Source organism: Eurosta solidaginis, chromosome 3 (genome assembly GCF_040869045.1).
Source record: "Eurosta solidaginis isolate ZX-2024a chromosome 3, ASM4086904v1, whole genome shotgun sequence".
Classification (NCBI taxonomy): Eukaryota; Metazoa; Arthropoda; class Insecta; order Diptera; family Tephritidae; genus Eurosta; species Eurosta solidaginis.
The window spans coordinates 51,057,917-51,070,996 of NC_090321.1; the positions used below are offsets into that span (position 1 = coordinate 51,057,917).

The following is a 13,080-nucleotide window of genomic DNA, read 5'->3' on the forward strand; positions in this document are numbered from 1 at the left end:
GTTCCCAGGTGGTCATTGCACATAGTGTGTCTAACTCGGCTGATCTTCTGGTCAAAGTGACTTCTAACGGCTTGCCATCTAGCGTGAGGGTGATTCCCCTCTCCCGTAAAAAGTCCATTCCTAAGATCATCCGTTCTGCCAAGTTCGGAATGACGGACATCATTGTGTTAGTCGTTCGTTCTTGGTACGCAATCCTTGCTGGGTACGAATTCGAGCTATAGACGCACGTCTGGTCTGCCAATTGGACGCTCTGAGTGAGAAGATGTGGTTTGATTTTGTTCCTCTCCAGGTGGTTTCGTATTGACTCGTCGACGTATGAGAGGGTGCCGCCGGTGTCTACTAGCGCGCACGCTCATGGCCTCGATGGTTATCGGTATGTAGAGACGGTCATTTACTTGCATTTCGGCAGCGGGATTGCAGGCTGGTGGTTCCATAGACTTCTTTGGCCGCACAAATAATGCTTGGCGGCTTCCTCTCATATAACTCGACGGCACCCTGGATGTGTTGTTGTCGGTGGATTGGTTGGTCGAAGGGCATAGGCAGTCCCTGGAGAGGATGTTGTTTTGTCCACACCTGGAGCAGAACATTCTCCAGCGGCCCCTGGATTGGAAGCGGCGGTGTCCGCGTTCCTTGTAGCGGCAGCAGCACTCCTTGCTATCGTACTCCGTTTGAAGATGATACAGGCTGTGGATCGCCACTTTGCCCTGTTTCGCTTCCTCGATTTTTAGCAGCTCATATTCTTCAGTTATTTCCAGGAGCTCATCGATCGTCTTAAACTGGCTGCGCTTGACGAAGAGGCGGTATTCATGGCGTAGGCCATCGTATATTCGTTCGATGTGGTTTTCCTTACACATTGTGGGGTGCTGGCGGATCAGTGTTTCTAATGCGAGGATGTAGTCTTTGGCCTTTTCGCGGCTTGCGTGTTGCTTGCGTTGTCGGATGGCCTCTTCCAAATGTCGAAGATGACGCTTGGGCAGGAAAAAATTTTGCACCTCCGTTCGAAAATCGATTTGTTGTTTACGGATGCGGTAATATTGGAGTGCTTTGCCACGTAGAAGTTCCGGCAGCGTTGGGAGGAGCCGGTCGACGGGGATGCGGTAACATTCGGCAAGCTCCTCTTTCCAGGAATTCGTGCAGCGACTCTTCACCCGAAAAGTGCAAATCCCAGCGGCGAACGGTGTTCATTAGCTCACCGTCGCTCATTTCGTCTCGCTTCGGTGGTACGCGTTCTCTCTCATGCGCATGCGGTTGGGGACTATGAATCTGGATCGAAGGGCTCGGCTTTGTTGTTGGCTGGGGTAGCATAAGGGATTTCCCCTCTTCATTCATTTCCATTTCCAGCTCCTTTAGCAGGTCTTCACTTGATTTTCTCGCGCGTTTCGCTCGTATGTAAATGCTCAGTGCGCGGCGCAGCTCGGCTACGGTTTGGCCTTCCACGGGAATTCGGTGTTCCTTACACTCCTCTTTCAGCCTCTCCCTTTTCAGCAAGTGGATTCAATTGAGCGAGTCGGTGGTCAGCGTTGTACCTTCGGGGGCCGGTGTGTTTGTTGTTTCTGATGGTGTGTTCGTCGAACCCGCCCCGGCAGTGTTGGTGGTATGCAGTGGCGGGATTAGCACGGCGGCTGAACGGCGGACAGTATTAGCGGACGGATGGATGTAGTGGTATGGACGCAGTGACGATACCAGCGAGCTGGTTGGACGGTGGTGGGGTAGCAGGGGCTAACGGTCGTCGTAGCAGCGGCGCAACGGCGGTAGAATAGCAGCGGCTTACGGTCGTCGTAGCGGCGGTGCAACGGCGTAGGATAGCGGCGACAACAATAGGGCAAGGGAGCGCGTACCAGTGGCATAGCCAAGGTGAGGTGTCGGTGCAAACTTTCTGCCTGATTACCCTTTTAGGGGGGTTGACCAGTAGCGGCGGTTGCGGGTGGCGGCTTCCTGCGAGGACGCTGTCTTAGTGGCGGCGGCGGAGGGACCTGCGAGGCATGAAGTGACAACAGCCAATTCATTCTCTTTTATACTGCTTCTGCTATGATGCGAGTGAGAAATGAACCGCTAATTGGGTACTTCAGTTTGCCATTTACTGTGAGTTGGCGTACCGTGTGCATATTATTGTTATCGCCAAATGCTAATCGCGTGCATTGGTATGTAGCTGCTGCTGTTGGCTATCTGTTAATGTACTATGTATGTATACTCTCAGGCGTAGGTGAAAAAGGGTTAGAGTGGGAGCCTCAGGCGTAGGAGAAAAAGGGTTACAGTGGGGGTCTTACTATTGTAACGCTACGTTACAAGCCAACTTCAGTCTTTTCTGTTTAGTTACTGGCCGTAGAAGTGGCAATACGTCCTGACAGCAATGCGTCCAATTGGACCTTTTTCTTTAAGCCGGCCTTTGACTGTCGTGAGCGATATTGCTAAATCCAAGTCTTCATTGATTTCAGCAGAAATTTATGATGCATATTTCCGTCTATTAACCTTACTTATTGCATACATTTTGTTGTCGATTCTTCGACCAGATCGTTTTTTGTTTGTATTTTGTCCAGTTTCCCGATATCTTCTGATGGCCGCATGAACTAAACAAAGAGATATTTTCAAAATTTTGGCTATTTCTCGATAGTTTTTCGCTTTTTGTTGCAAAATAATGGTTTGGGCTCGTATTTCGACGGATATTTCCTTTCGCTTAACTATTTTCAATCTTAAAAAACACAATTCTGAGGCGATTTCAACATCAACATCTTTTTTTAACTTGTTCAAATACTTTCCGACTGTACTGTAGAAATTTTCGACTGACGACACATATGCGCATAAACGAACAGAGGCTTAAAATGTGAATGCTAAAAAACTACAAAAATGAACATTATCGGAGGTGTAACACCTTTACGTCCTCACGGCAAAAGTGCGCCGTTTGCCTGTTTTACTATGTCAGTGAGCGTTTAATGCCTGAAATTGCAGCTGCAGTCATTTTCATTTATATACCATATGTATGTAAGTGTATGTATGGTAAACAAATAAAAGTACATTTGTATGTTCATGGCAGAGCTACGTGTTTCGTTTCGATTATCAGCTACTCTATGTGTAGTCTCATGGTAGCTCTGTTATTAGCTTAACGTACCTATTTTCCGTTCGATGCATACAATCTTTTTTTATAATTTTCTTTTTTATTTGCTCAATGCTTATACATCTTCAAAAAAAAGTGCATATAGTTAAATTTTACGTCGCTATAGTTACATTAATTAAGCGCTTAAGCGGACACAACAGTTTGGAGATTTCTTAGCCTGTTCAGGGTTTTCGTTAGCGTAGGTAGAACTGTTAGTTGAAAACTTCAATAAAATTGTATTAAAATAAGCCTCATTGCGTTGGCTTATTTACTAACTTACTTAATTGACGCTTAATTGCTTAAACGGTTCTGACTACACGGCGTGCCAACAATTTATTGGCTGAGTTAACTGTTGCCAATTGGTCACACCAAGAAAATTTAAATCGTTTTCCAGCTGGTCCTTGCAACGGGGTGGAGCCGACCTCTTCCTCTGCTTCCATAAGCGGGACTAACCAGCGTTGCCGCTGCGTTTTAACATGCTAAACTATTTGAACGTCTGCGTAAAGATCGTACAGCTCATCCTTAAATCCAACGCGTAGAGGCCAGTAAATATTTGGAAGAAATTTTCTATCGAACAACCCGAGAGCTGCTTCATTTGATATTTTCATGGTTCCTGCTTCTACACCATATAGCAGAACGGGTGCGATACGTGACTTTTAGAGCATGATTTTCGTTTGCAAAGAGAGGGCTTTACTTTTTAATTTCCTACCAAGTCCAAAGTACCGTTTACAGGCAAGAAATATTCTGCGTTGGATTTTAGAGCTGATGTTATTGTTCAAGTTAACGCAGGTCAAATCTGTTCCACAGAGCAGAAAGAAAGTTTTCCAAGTACATAGCTGGTCGCAGAAGTGCTTCTGTAGTAAAGCAAATCGCACTATATCCAAGATTTTTTCAAATATGTCGGTCACTGGTTCACTTTCCGGAAAGAAAAGTTGCTCAAATTTAAAGCTAGATAAAGGGGTAGCCTTTTTCTGAATCTTAAGCAAATCACAACTTACTTACCGTCTAAATGGTTATGGTCTTCCAACAAGGCGCGCTAGTCGCTCCTTCGCTCCGCCAGCCGGCGCCAATTGGTCACACCAAGGGAGTTTAAATCGTTTTCCACCTGGTCCTTCCAACAGAGTGGGGGCCGCCCTCTACCTCTGCTTCCATAGGCGGGTTCCGATAGAAACACTTTCTTGGCCGGAGCATCATAATTCATTCACATAACATGGCCTAGCCAGCGCAGCCGCTGCGTTTTAATTCGCTGGACTATGTTGATGTCTGTGTATAGCTCGCACAGCTCATCATTAATTCTTCTTCGGTACTCGCCATCGCCAACGCGTAGAGATCCATAAATCTTTCGAAGAACTTTTCTCTCGAACACTCCCAAAGCCGCTTCATCTGCTGCTGTCATGGTCCATGCTTCTGCCCCATATAGCAGGACGGGTACGATAAGTGACTTGTAAAGTATGATTTTAGTTCGCCGAGAGAGGACTTTACTTTTCAATTGCCTACCTAGTCCAAATTAGCATTTATTGGCAAGATTGATTCTTCGCTGGATTTCAGTGCTGATGTTGTTGCTAGTGTTGATGCTGGTTCCCAAATAAACGAAGTCTTTTACTATTTCGAAATTATGGCTGCCAACAGTAGTGTGGTTGCCAAGGCGCGTATGTGCTGACTCTTTGCTCGATGACAGCTGGTACTTCGTTTTGTCCTCATTCACCATCAAACCCATCTTTACCGCTTCTTTTTCCAGTTTGGAGTAAGCAGAACTAACAGCGCGGGTGTTTAGGCCGATGACATCAATGTCATCAGCATATGCCAGTAATTGCACGCTTTTATAATATATTGTTCCAGTGCGGTTAGGTTCTGCAGCTAGTATAATTTTCTCCAGCATCAAATTAAAGAAATCGCACGATAGGGGGTCACCCTGTCTGAAACCTCGTTTAGTTTCGAACGACTCGGGGAGGTCTTCCCAATTCTGAATGAGTTGATGGTGTTGCTCAACGTCATTTTGCACAGCCGTATAAGTTTTGCGGGGAAACCAAATTCAGACATAGCGGCATATAGGCAGCTCCTTTTCGTGCTGTCGAAGGCGGCTTTAAAGTCGACGAAGAGGTGATGTGTGTCGATTCTCTTTTCACGGGTTTTTTCCAAGATTTGGCGCATTGTGAAAATCTGGTCGATGGTAGATTTACCAGGTCTGAAGCCGCACTGATAAGGTCCAATCAACCGGTTCACGGTGGGCTTCAATCTTTCACACAATACACTTGAAAGAACCTTATATGCGATATTAAGAAGGCTGATTCCACGATAGTTGGTGCATTTTGCAGTATCCCCCTTCTTGTGGACTGGGCAAAGGAACATTAGATTCCAACCGTCGGGCATGCACTCGTCCGCCCATATTTTGCTAAGAAGTTGCTGCATGCGTTTTACCAACTCCTCGCCGCCGTACTTGAATAGCTCCGCAGGCAATGCATCAGCGCCCACGACCTTGTCGTTTTTCAATCTGGTTATTCCTATTCTAACTTCGTCATAATCGGGCGGGGGGACATATATTCCATCATCATCGATTGCGGGATCGGGTTCTTCATCTCTGCGCGGTGAATTGCTGCCTCCATTTAGAAGTAGAGCAGAGAAGTATTCCCTCCATAATTTAAGCAAATCACAACATGTACGCGAATTATTACAATAGGTTGAGCCGTCTTCCACTTTTCGGAATGTAAAGTTTGTAAAAATTTTTTAATTCCACCACGTCGCACTATATAAACATCTTACAGCAATAGGTCAAGCCATGGTCCAATATTCAGAAAGAAATATTTATTTGTTAAAGAGGTACCCCTTTATCGCCAATCCAAAGGCCGGCAAAATTTCTCATGTGTAATCTAAGAAATCTCTCGTCGTAATTCTTAAAACGTTGAGCGGTTGATTGCCCTGTACATACGCGAAATTATTCCCCGGCGGTTACTGTCGGCTTCGCAGCATACCTATTGTGAAGGCAGATCACCGGAAATGGCTCTCCATTCTATTTTAAAGCAAATAGAGGAGCTCCTGGACCACATAGAGTTTGCCTTCCTAGACAACGAGGAGGCGTTTAAAAATGTCTTTCCTGGGTCATTAGAAAGGGCTCTTATTAGTTAAGGATCCGAAAGAGCTCTGGTTGAATTCATTAACAAACTTCTCTGCAGCAGAACTGTCGCAGCAGAGTGGACAGGGGCCATAATCGAGTGGGTGGTGTGCAGGGGCGGACCACAGGGGGATTTCCTATCTGCACTCTGTTCTGGTTTGTGGTAGTCAATGAAGCCAAAGGCTGTGGGATGGTTTTCTACGCAAATGACCTGGCTATCATAGTCAGGGCAAATTTCAAGGCACCAACCATGATATTCTGCAGGGCTGCCTGGACACTGTGGTTAGGTCGGCTGAATCATGTGGACTGGCGATCAAACTGGCAAAAACGGAACTGGTTCCTTTAACCAGGAGTTATGATATGACCGCTTTCAGAATTCCCTCGATCGGGGATCGATTTGGGGATTCGATTGGACAATAAAATCACATGGAGACGTAATATAGAAGATAGGGCCAGGAAGGACGCGGAAGAGTAGTACACTGACTGTATGAGATGGTAGTCAAACCGACTCTGCTCTAGATAGTGTTAGGCTGGTGGTATGTACTGCACACTGCGAACACCACCAAAATATTGGTGTCAGTACAACGGACGGCGCTTGTTGGTAGCAGCGGCGCTCTTTGAACAACACTCACTCTGATTGAATGTCATGATGAACAAACATCCAGTAGATATGGGTGGAAAGGCAGCTGCGGCCCTGTCGTTGTTCAGGCTTCGTGATATCGGCTATGGACTTTCTGTCTCTCGAGCATTTTTACCAGGTTCGACTTTATCCCTGAGAGGACGAACTGTTGTGTGCCAATAACTGCTCCCTATGTCACTTTCACCACATTATTCCCACAAGAGAGGAATGGGGAAAAGGACTCATCTGGGAGTAGAGGACCAGTTAACTTATCTACAGATGGTTCGAAGTTGGACGAAAAGATTGTTGGCTGAGTCTTTTGTCAAGAGCTAAATGTAAGTCGCAAGTTGATACTGACCCGTCTACAAGGCGAAAGTTGTCGCTATTAAGGATGCGTTGGTTGAAATGCTATACAGTGCTACTTCGGTTAGGGAATTTAACATCTAGCCTGATAGGAAAGCGGCTATCAAGGCCCTGAGTTCAACTGTAAAGCGATTGTGTCAAGCTATTAAAATTGTCTGGGTCCCGGCCTATAGTTATATCGCGGGCCAAGCGCATCTCTTAACAAAAATCAGTACAACTGAAGAGGACGAGGATGGCTGTAGGGATTTCAGGATTTTGAAGGCCACCTGTGGTTTGCTCCTGCGTATATGGGCCTCTAGTCAGCTCATCAAGCGTGAGGCAGACTCCACCTCTTGCAGGCTAGCAAGATCTTGCTGGTGGGTGGCAGGAGGTCTGTCGACAAAAGTGAGTAACGCTCATCTATCCGTGGTCGTTCGGTACGTCTCATTATACTGGAAAACCTATGCTGTTATAGCTGTATGGAGTATGATGAGGTGGAATCATCGAGCCACTTTGTGCTTGATTGCTTGTTGAGATCGATCTAGTTTTTCTTTAGGAGAGTTCAGAGGTAAACACACATACAGAAGAAATCTATATATATAAGAGAAAGTGGTGTTAGTTACACTATCTATAACTCAAGAACGGAAGAACCGATTTGGCTGAAAATTAGTGGAGAAGTAGCTTAGAACCAGAAGACGGACATAGGATACTTTTTATCCTGTCTGGAAGGTTTTGGGGATCCATCTGGGATCCCTTCGAGGTCATTTCGGGACTTTTTCGGGACTCATCCGGGATCAATTCCGTATAGTTTTCGGGATCCGTCCGGGACCCCGCAGGGGTTATTTTGGGACTTTTCAGAACTATATCAGGGTCATTTGGGATCCTTATTGGATCCCTCCGGGATCATTTCTGGCCTGTTTTCGGGTTCCATGTGGGTCCCTTCGGGGTTATTTCGGGACATTTTCGGTATACTTCCGGGATCATTTCTGTATCCCGTCAGGGTCATTTCGGGATCATTTTGGGACCTTACCGGTATAATTTCTGGATAGTTGTTGAGATCCTTCCGGGATTGCGTGAGGGTTATTTCGGGACTTTTTCGGGAGTATTCCGGGATCATTGGGGGATCCTTCCATGATCCCTCCGTGATCATTTCTGGATGACTTTCCGGATCCGTCCGGTATTCCGTCGCGGTTATTTCGGAGCTTTTTTGGGAATATTCCGGGACCCTTCCGGGATAATTTCTGGATGGTTTTCGGGATGCGCCCGGGATCACGTCGGGGTAATTTCGGGACTTTTCTGGATAATTTAGGGACCTTTCCCGAATGATGCTCGGGATCCATCCGGGAGCACATCAGGATCATTTGGAACTTTCTCGAGCCTATTTCAGGATCATTTGGGTACCCTTCAACGATCATTTCTGTGTGGTTCGCTGGATCAGTCTAGAATCGCGTCGTTGTCATTTCGGGACTTTTTTGGTACTATTCTGGGACCATTTGGAGACCCTTCCGGGAGCATTTGTGGATGGTTTTCGGGATCCGTCCGCGATACCTTCGGGCTCATTTCATGGCTTTTTCTGGATAATTTACATCATTTGGGGATCCTATCAGGTTATCAGCTCGGTTAGCTATTTTTTACTCTATTAGAAAAATAAAATATATTAGACAGACAATTTTTTTTAACAAATAACTTGATAAGTAGGTTAACGTGAATTGCCCATATATTTTATTTTCTCCTTGCGGACGAGGCCGTAGGTAAAGGCTAGTATATATATAGTCGGTTAAAACTTATTAATCTTCCAACTCTCGCTAGTCGTAGAGAAATGCTAGGCGTATTATTCATTATTAAACTACTGAATGGACTGATTTCTATCCCCTTTATTTTGAACGAAGTAAACTTCAATGTCCCGTCACGAGCATCAGGACATTACAAACCTCTTCTTTTGAGGCACTGCAGAACTAATTTCGAATTAAAAGAACCTTTGCGGTGTTTGTGTCATGATTTTAACTCTCATTCTAATTCATTTGATATAACGGATTCACTTTTCACTATAAGGAAAACTGTCCTATCCTATCTTAACTCGTAACAAAATAAAAATAAAAAATAAAAACACAAAAATTTGTATATGCTAAAAGCGTTAACTTATTTAACAATTTACTACATGTATAATTTTCAACTGTTATGTATATAATACTCAGCTGATGATTTTTATTCTCTAGATGAGCAGTTTTAGATCTCGACGCTTAACAAACCTCCGCCTATCAACAACTGGGAAAAACAAAAACAAATCCGTGCGTCATACGGATGCGTCCCTCGTGTCTCGTTGGACGGGCTTTGGAAGGTATTAATCCTTTGGGTTTATTATTATATAAGATGCAAAAAACTACGTGGGATAGAGAAATATTGCACCAACGCCAATAACACTGCCCTCCTACATTTTAATTATGGAATTGATTCTCCGTTTACGTTATGCCACAAATATTCTACAAACAATTCCACACAATAAATCACAGCTCCAAATCCTGCACAACGCTGATACATTTTAAATTAATTTAATCCAGCAAAATCATTTTACCCACGCCAACTTCATTTTCCTGCTAAAGAAAGCTGAAAGAAATTAAAAAAAAAAAAAAACAACACAAAAAATGTATAACAAAATAAGCGCCATGGCGCAACCCAGTAGCAAAGTGGCAAGAAGAGCGCAAAATAAAGTACCTTCATTAGTTGATTTCCAATGAAATCACCTATGAACTAATTTACATTTCAATTTGGTTTACAAGCCATTCAAAGCACTAAATACATAGCTAGTACAACACTTTAAGTAGAATCTATGCAACATTCACAACGACAATTGAAAACTTATATGCAGTCACTTGCCGTACAAATCGTATAGTCAGTCCCCCCCCCCCCCCCCCCCCCCTCTCCCGTTTATATACACACTCATTACACCGCCAAGTTTATTGCAAACTAAAACCGAGCGAAAAAAAGACTCACCCACAATGCTTCACTTAGTGTTGTTAGCAGAAGTGAAAGAACTAAACGAAAAAAAAAAACGAGTATTGCGGTTAAGCATTTCTCAAAACGAATGGGGAAGTGAATGCGATAAAAGTGAAAATATTTGTGGTAAAAACGCAGCGCGGCAGTGCGGAGCAAAAGGAATAAATTCTTAACGTATCAATTCGATATCGTGCGCTTGGTAAGGATCGCACTTCAATTGAGTTCATTTGAAGTTGTTCGTAATTTGAAGTGGCTTGAAAATTGCTACTCGATATTGGCAATCATTGTAAATTTTCCACATGAAGTTGCTACAAATGCGAGTAAAGTGCAGCTCGCTTATATACACAAATAAATAAACAAACAATTATACATATACATATGCAAATGTAAATGTACACAAGTGCACAGAATTCAATGCAATTTACAAAAAGACGATATTTAGGGCCAGATTATGTATGACGCTGTGACACTCTGTGCCGCAGACGCTTACATTCACAGTCCACCACTATATAATATCCTTTTTTCTTACATGTATATGCAACTACAAACGCGGGTAAAAAAACGTTTATCATAATGTAACGAATTTTGGAAATTCCTAATAATTTATACACCTTCTGCTAACATTGAAATCGCTGAACTGTCGAATAAATAACTCCAATAATTGATATCGTATGGTCTTTATTTATATTACTTTGAGAGTAGTACTTCACAATCCTAAATTATACTTCACTAAAAGCGTGTTTAAGTCAAACTGCTATTCGCTATTCCTCAACTTATCGCTGTTTTTATACTCTCTGTTGCGCTCGCTCGCATATCTCTCCTAAGGTCTAGACTTTGCACGAACATGCCTTCTGAAAGAGTTGTATCTCATACTTGGTTATTTAGCTATATGCTTGTGTATGTGTGAGTAACAACTTCTGCCCTTTGCTGATGAAAACGTGATGTTTGATTGTTTCCCTTTCTTCAAGCTGCTGGGTATGTGTATGTGTGGCTGCTTGCTTTAATGTGTACATGTACATAAGTGCGACTGCTTGCTTTATTGTTGTTGTGCATTTATTTAGTAGCAGCATATCGATGTATTGCCACAAAAACTTACCCTGTTAGCAAATTTTGACTGAAAGTATAGCGAGCAAAATCAAATCAATTTTAATCTCTTCACTTATAAAAGAGACACACATATTAAACTGTTTTTTTGTATAAGTGAAAATGAGAGAAATCATCACAAAGAGTGAAAAAGCGTGCTCTCTTTGCGGCGGTGATTATTAATTTTGCCCGATTTTCTCACAAAATTAACCCAGTATGCCGTTTGGCTCCTAACTTGGGTTATAATCAATTATCCCGTACACAGCTCGCTACAAAACGGGTTGTGCTGAATAGCGGAGACACGCACCCTCTGTTAATAATAGTGTATAACCTATAGCTGAAACGGTTGTGATGAATAGTGGAATCATATATTTTTTGGTCATAGAAGTGGAGAATACTGTAAAGATAGAACGGAGAGACATATTTCAGTAAAAACTGAGTATAAGGCCTCATGAAATTTAGCTAGTACTTATTTTCTGTGCAAGATAAAGTTACACACTTAAGCAGTCCATATAAAGTTTTAAGTGCATATGTATAATACTATGTTAAACTAAAACACAGCTTAATACCAAAAATTCCATAAAGGTATTCAAGTTTACTGTCACCCACTGAAGTGAATACATGCTCTTATAAGATAGGCATTTTTGGTTCACGCGAAAAAAATGACTCGCTGCGTATACATAATTCACCCCTAAAGCGTGAATGTGATGTAGGTATTATAAAGATGGGCGCAGTACGGAAGTGATTAGTATGAAAAGGTGGTGAATTGAATGCTTTATTTGGACACCATTACACAAACATACGCACATGTTTGTTGATACTCAATTAAAGTAATTATGGTGCAATACAAAAAGGAAGTTCAGTACACTGAGCAAATTATGGAAAATATGGAAGAGGATGTTGAAGGCGTCAACCTTGCTAGGCCACTCCGAAACTAGTTCGAAATTCCCACCTTAAACTGCGTTCCTAGACAGAAAGCGTTTTATTATACTAAAACCAAATAGCGGCCTGCGTGGTGTGATGGTAGCGTGCCCCTCCTACCGCACCGGAGATCCTGAGTTCACGCCCCGGACAAAACAATATCAAAATTTTATAAACAAGGTTTTTCAATAAGAAGACAATTTTTAAAGGGGGGTCGCCCTCGGTAGTGTTTGGAAAGCACTCCGAGTGTATTTCTGCCATGGAAAGCTCTTAGTGAAGCCTTGCAGATGCCGTTCGGAGTCGGCATATAACGAGTAGGTCCCGTCCAGCTAATTTGTAGGAAAAATTCAAAATGAGCACGACGCAAATTCGGCCTGAGCCCAAAATAAGGTAGTTAAACTATGAGATGGTACAGCTTGTGAACACACACAAGCGAGAGAACTGGGAAGGGCACCGGAACTGTAACTCCCTAGTTGTACGAATAAGTTCTGTTCAACTGCGAAAGCCCTATCAAATCCGATAAAACTGATCGATTAAATATGAGTTTGCCCAGCTGACAATGCCTTGTTCAACCCGAAAAAAGTTTGAATACTTTTTAACGGCAAATTTGTAATGCCTCTCGCGGTTTACCATCGGAATACGGAGGTTCACATGTCAACAAAAGGGCGAAGCCTTCAAAATAAGTGACTACAAACTCCATAGCCATTCCAATGCTAAAACACTAACATCTTTAATCTACTTCTTAGGTATTTCTTTACTTACTTTGAGCCCCAAAATTTTACGATTGCGTCAAATGCATAATTTCAGGCAATTAAAATTGAAACTGCGATCAAAAAAAAAAAAACAAAAAAAAAACACAAATACCAGCAAGCGTTCATGAATACGTAATTTTATGCAAAATACTTCTTTCACCGTACTTAC

General features: G+C 43.0%; 1 protein-coding gene across 5 annotated transcripts in view; it reads left to right on the forward strand.

Moving 5' to 3' along the window:
* Positions 1–13,080, forward strand: part of LOC137243701 (D(2)-like dopamine receptor) — a 566,273-nt gene that overhangs the window by 436,405 nt on the left and 116,788 nt on the right. For 3 of the 5 annotated variants that reach the window (XM_067771671.1, XM_067771670.1, XM_067771672.1), the window contains one exon: positions 9,378–9,499. The exons of the other annotated variants lie outside the window; for them this stretch is intronic. In XM_067771671.1, the coding sequence (XP_067627772.1) occupies positions 9,378–9,499 (122 nt within the window). The remainder of the gene's footprint in view (positions 1–9,377; positions 9,500–13,080) is intronic. 5 annotated transcript variants of the gene reach the window in all.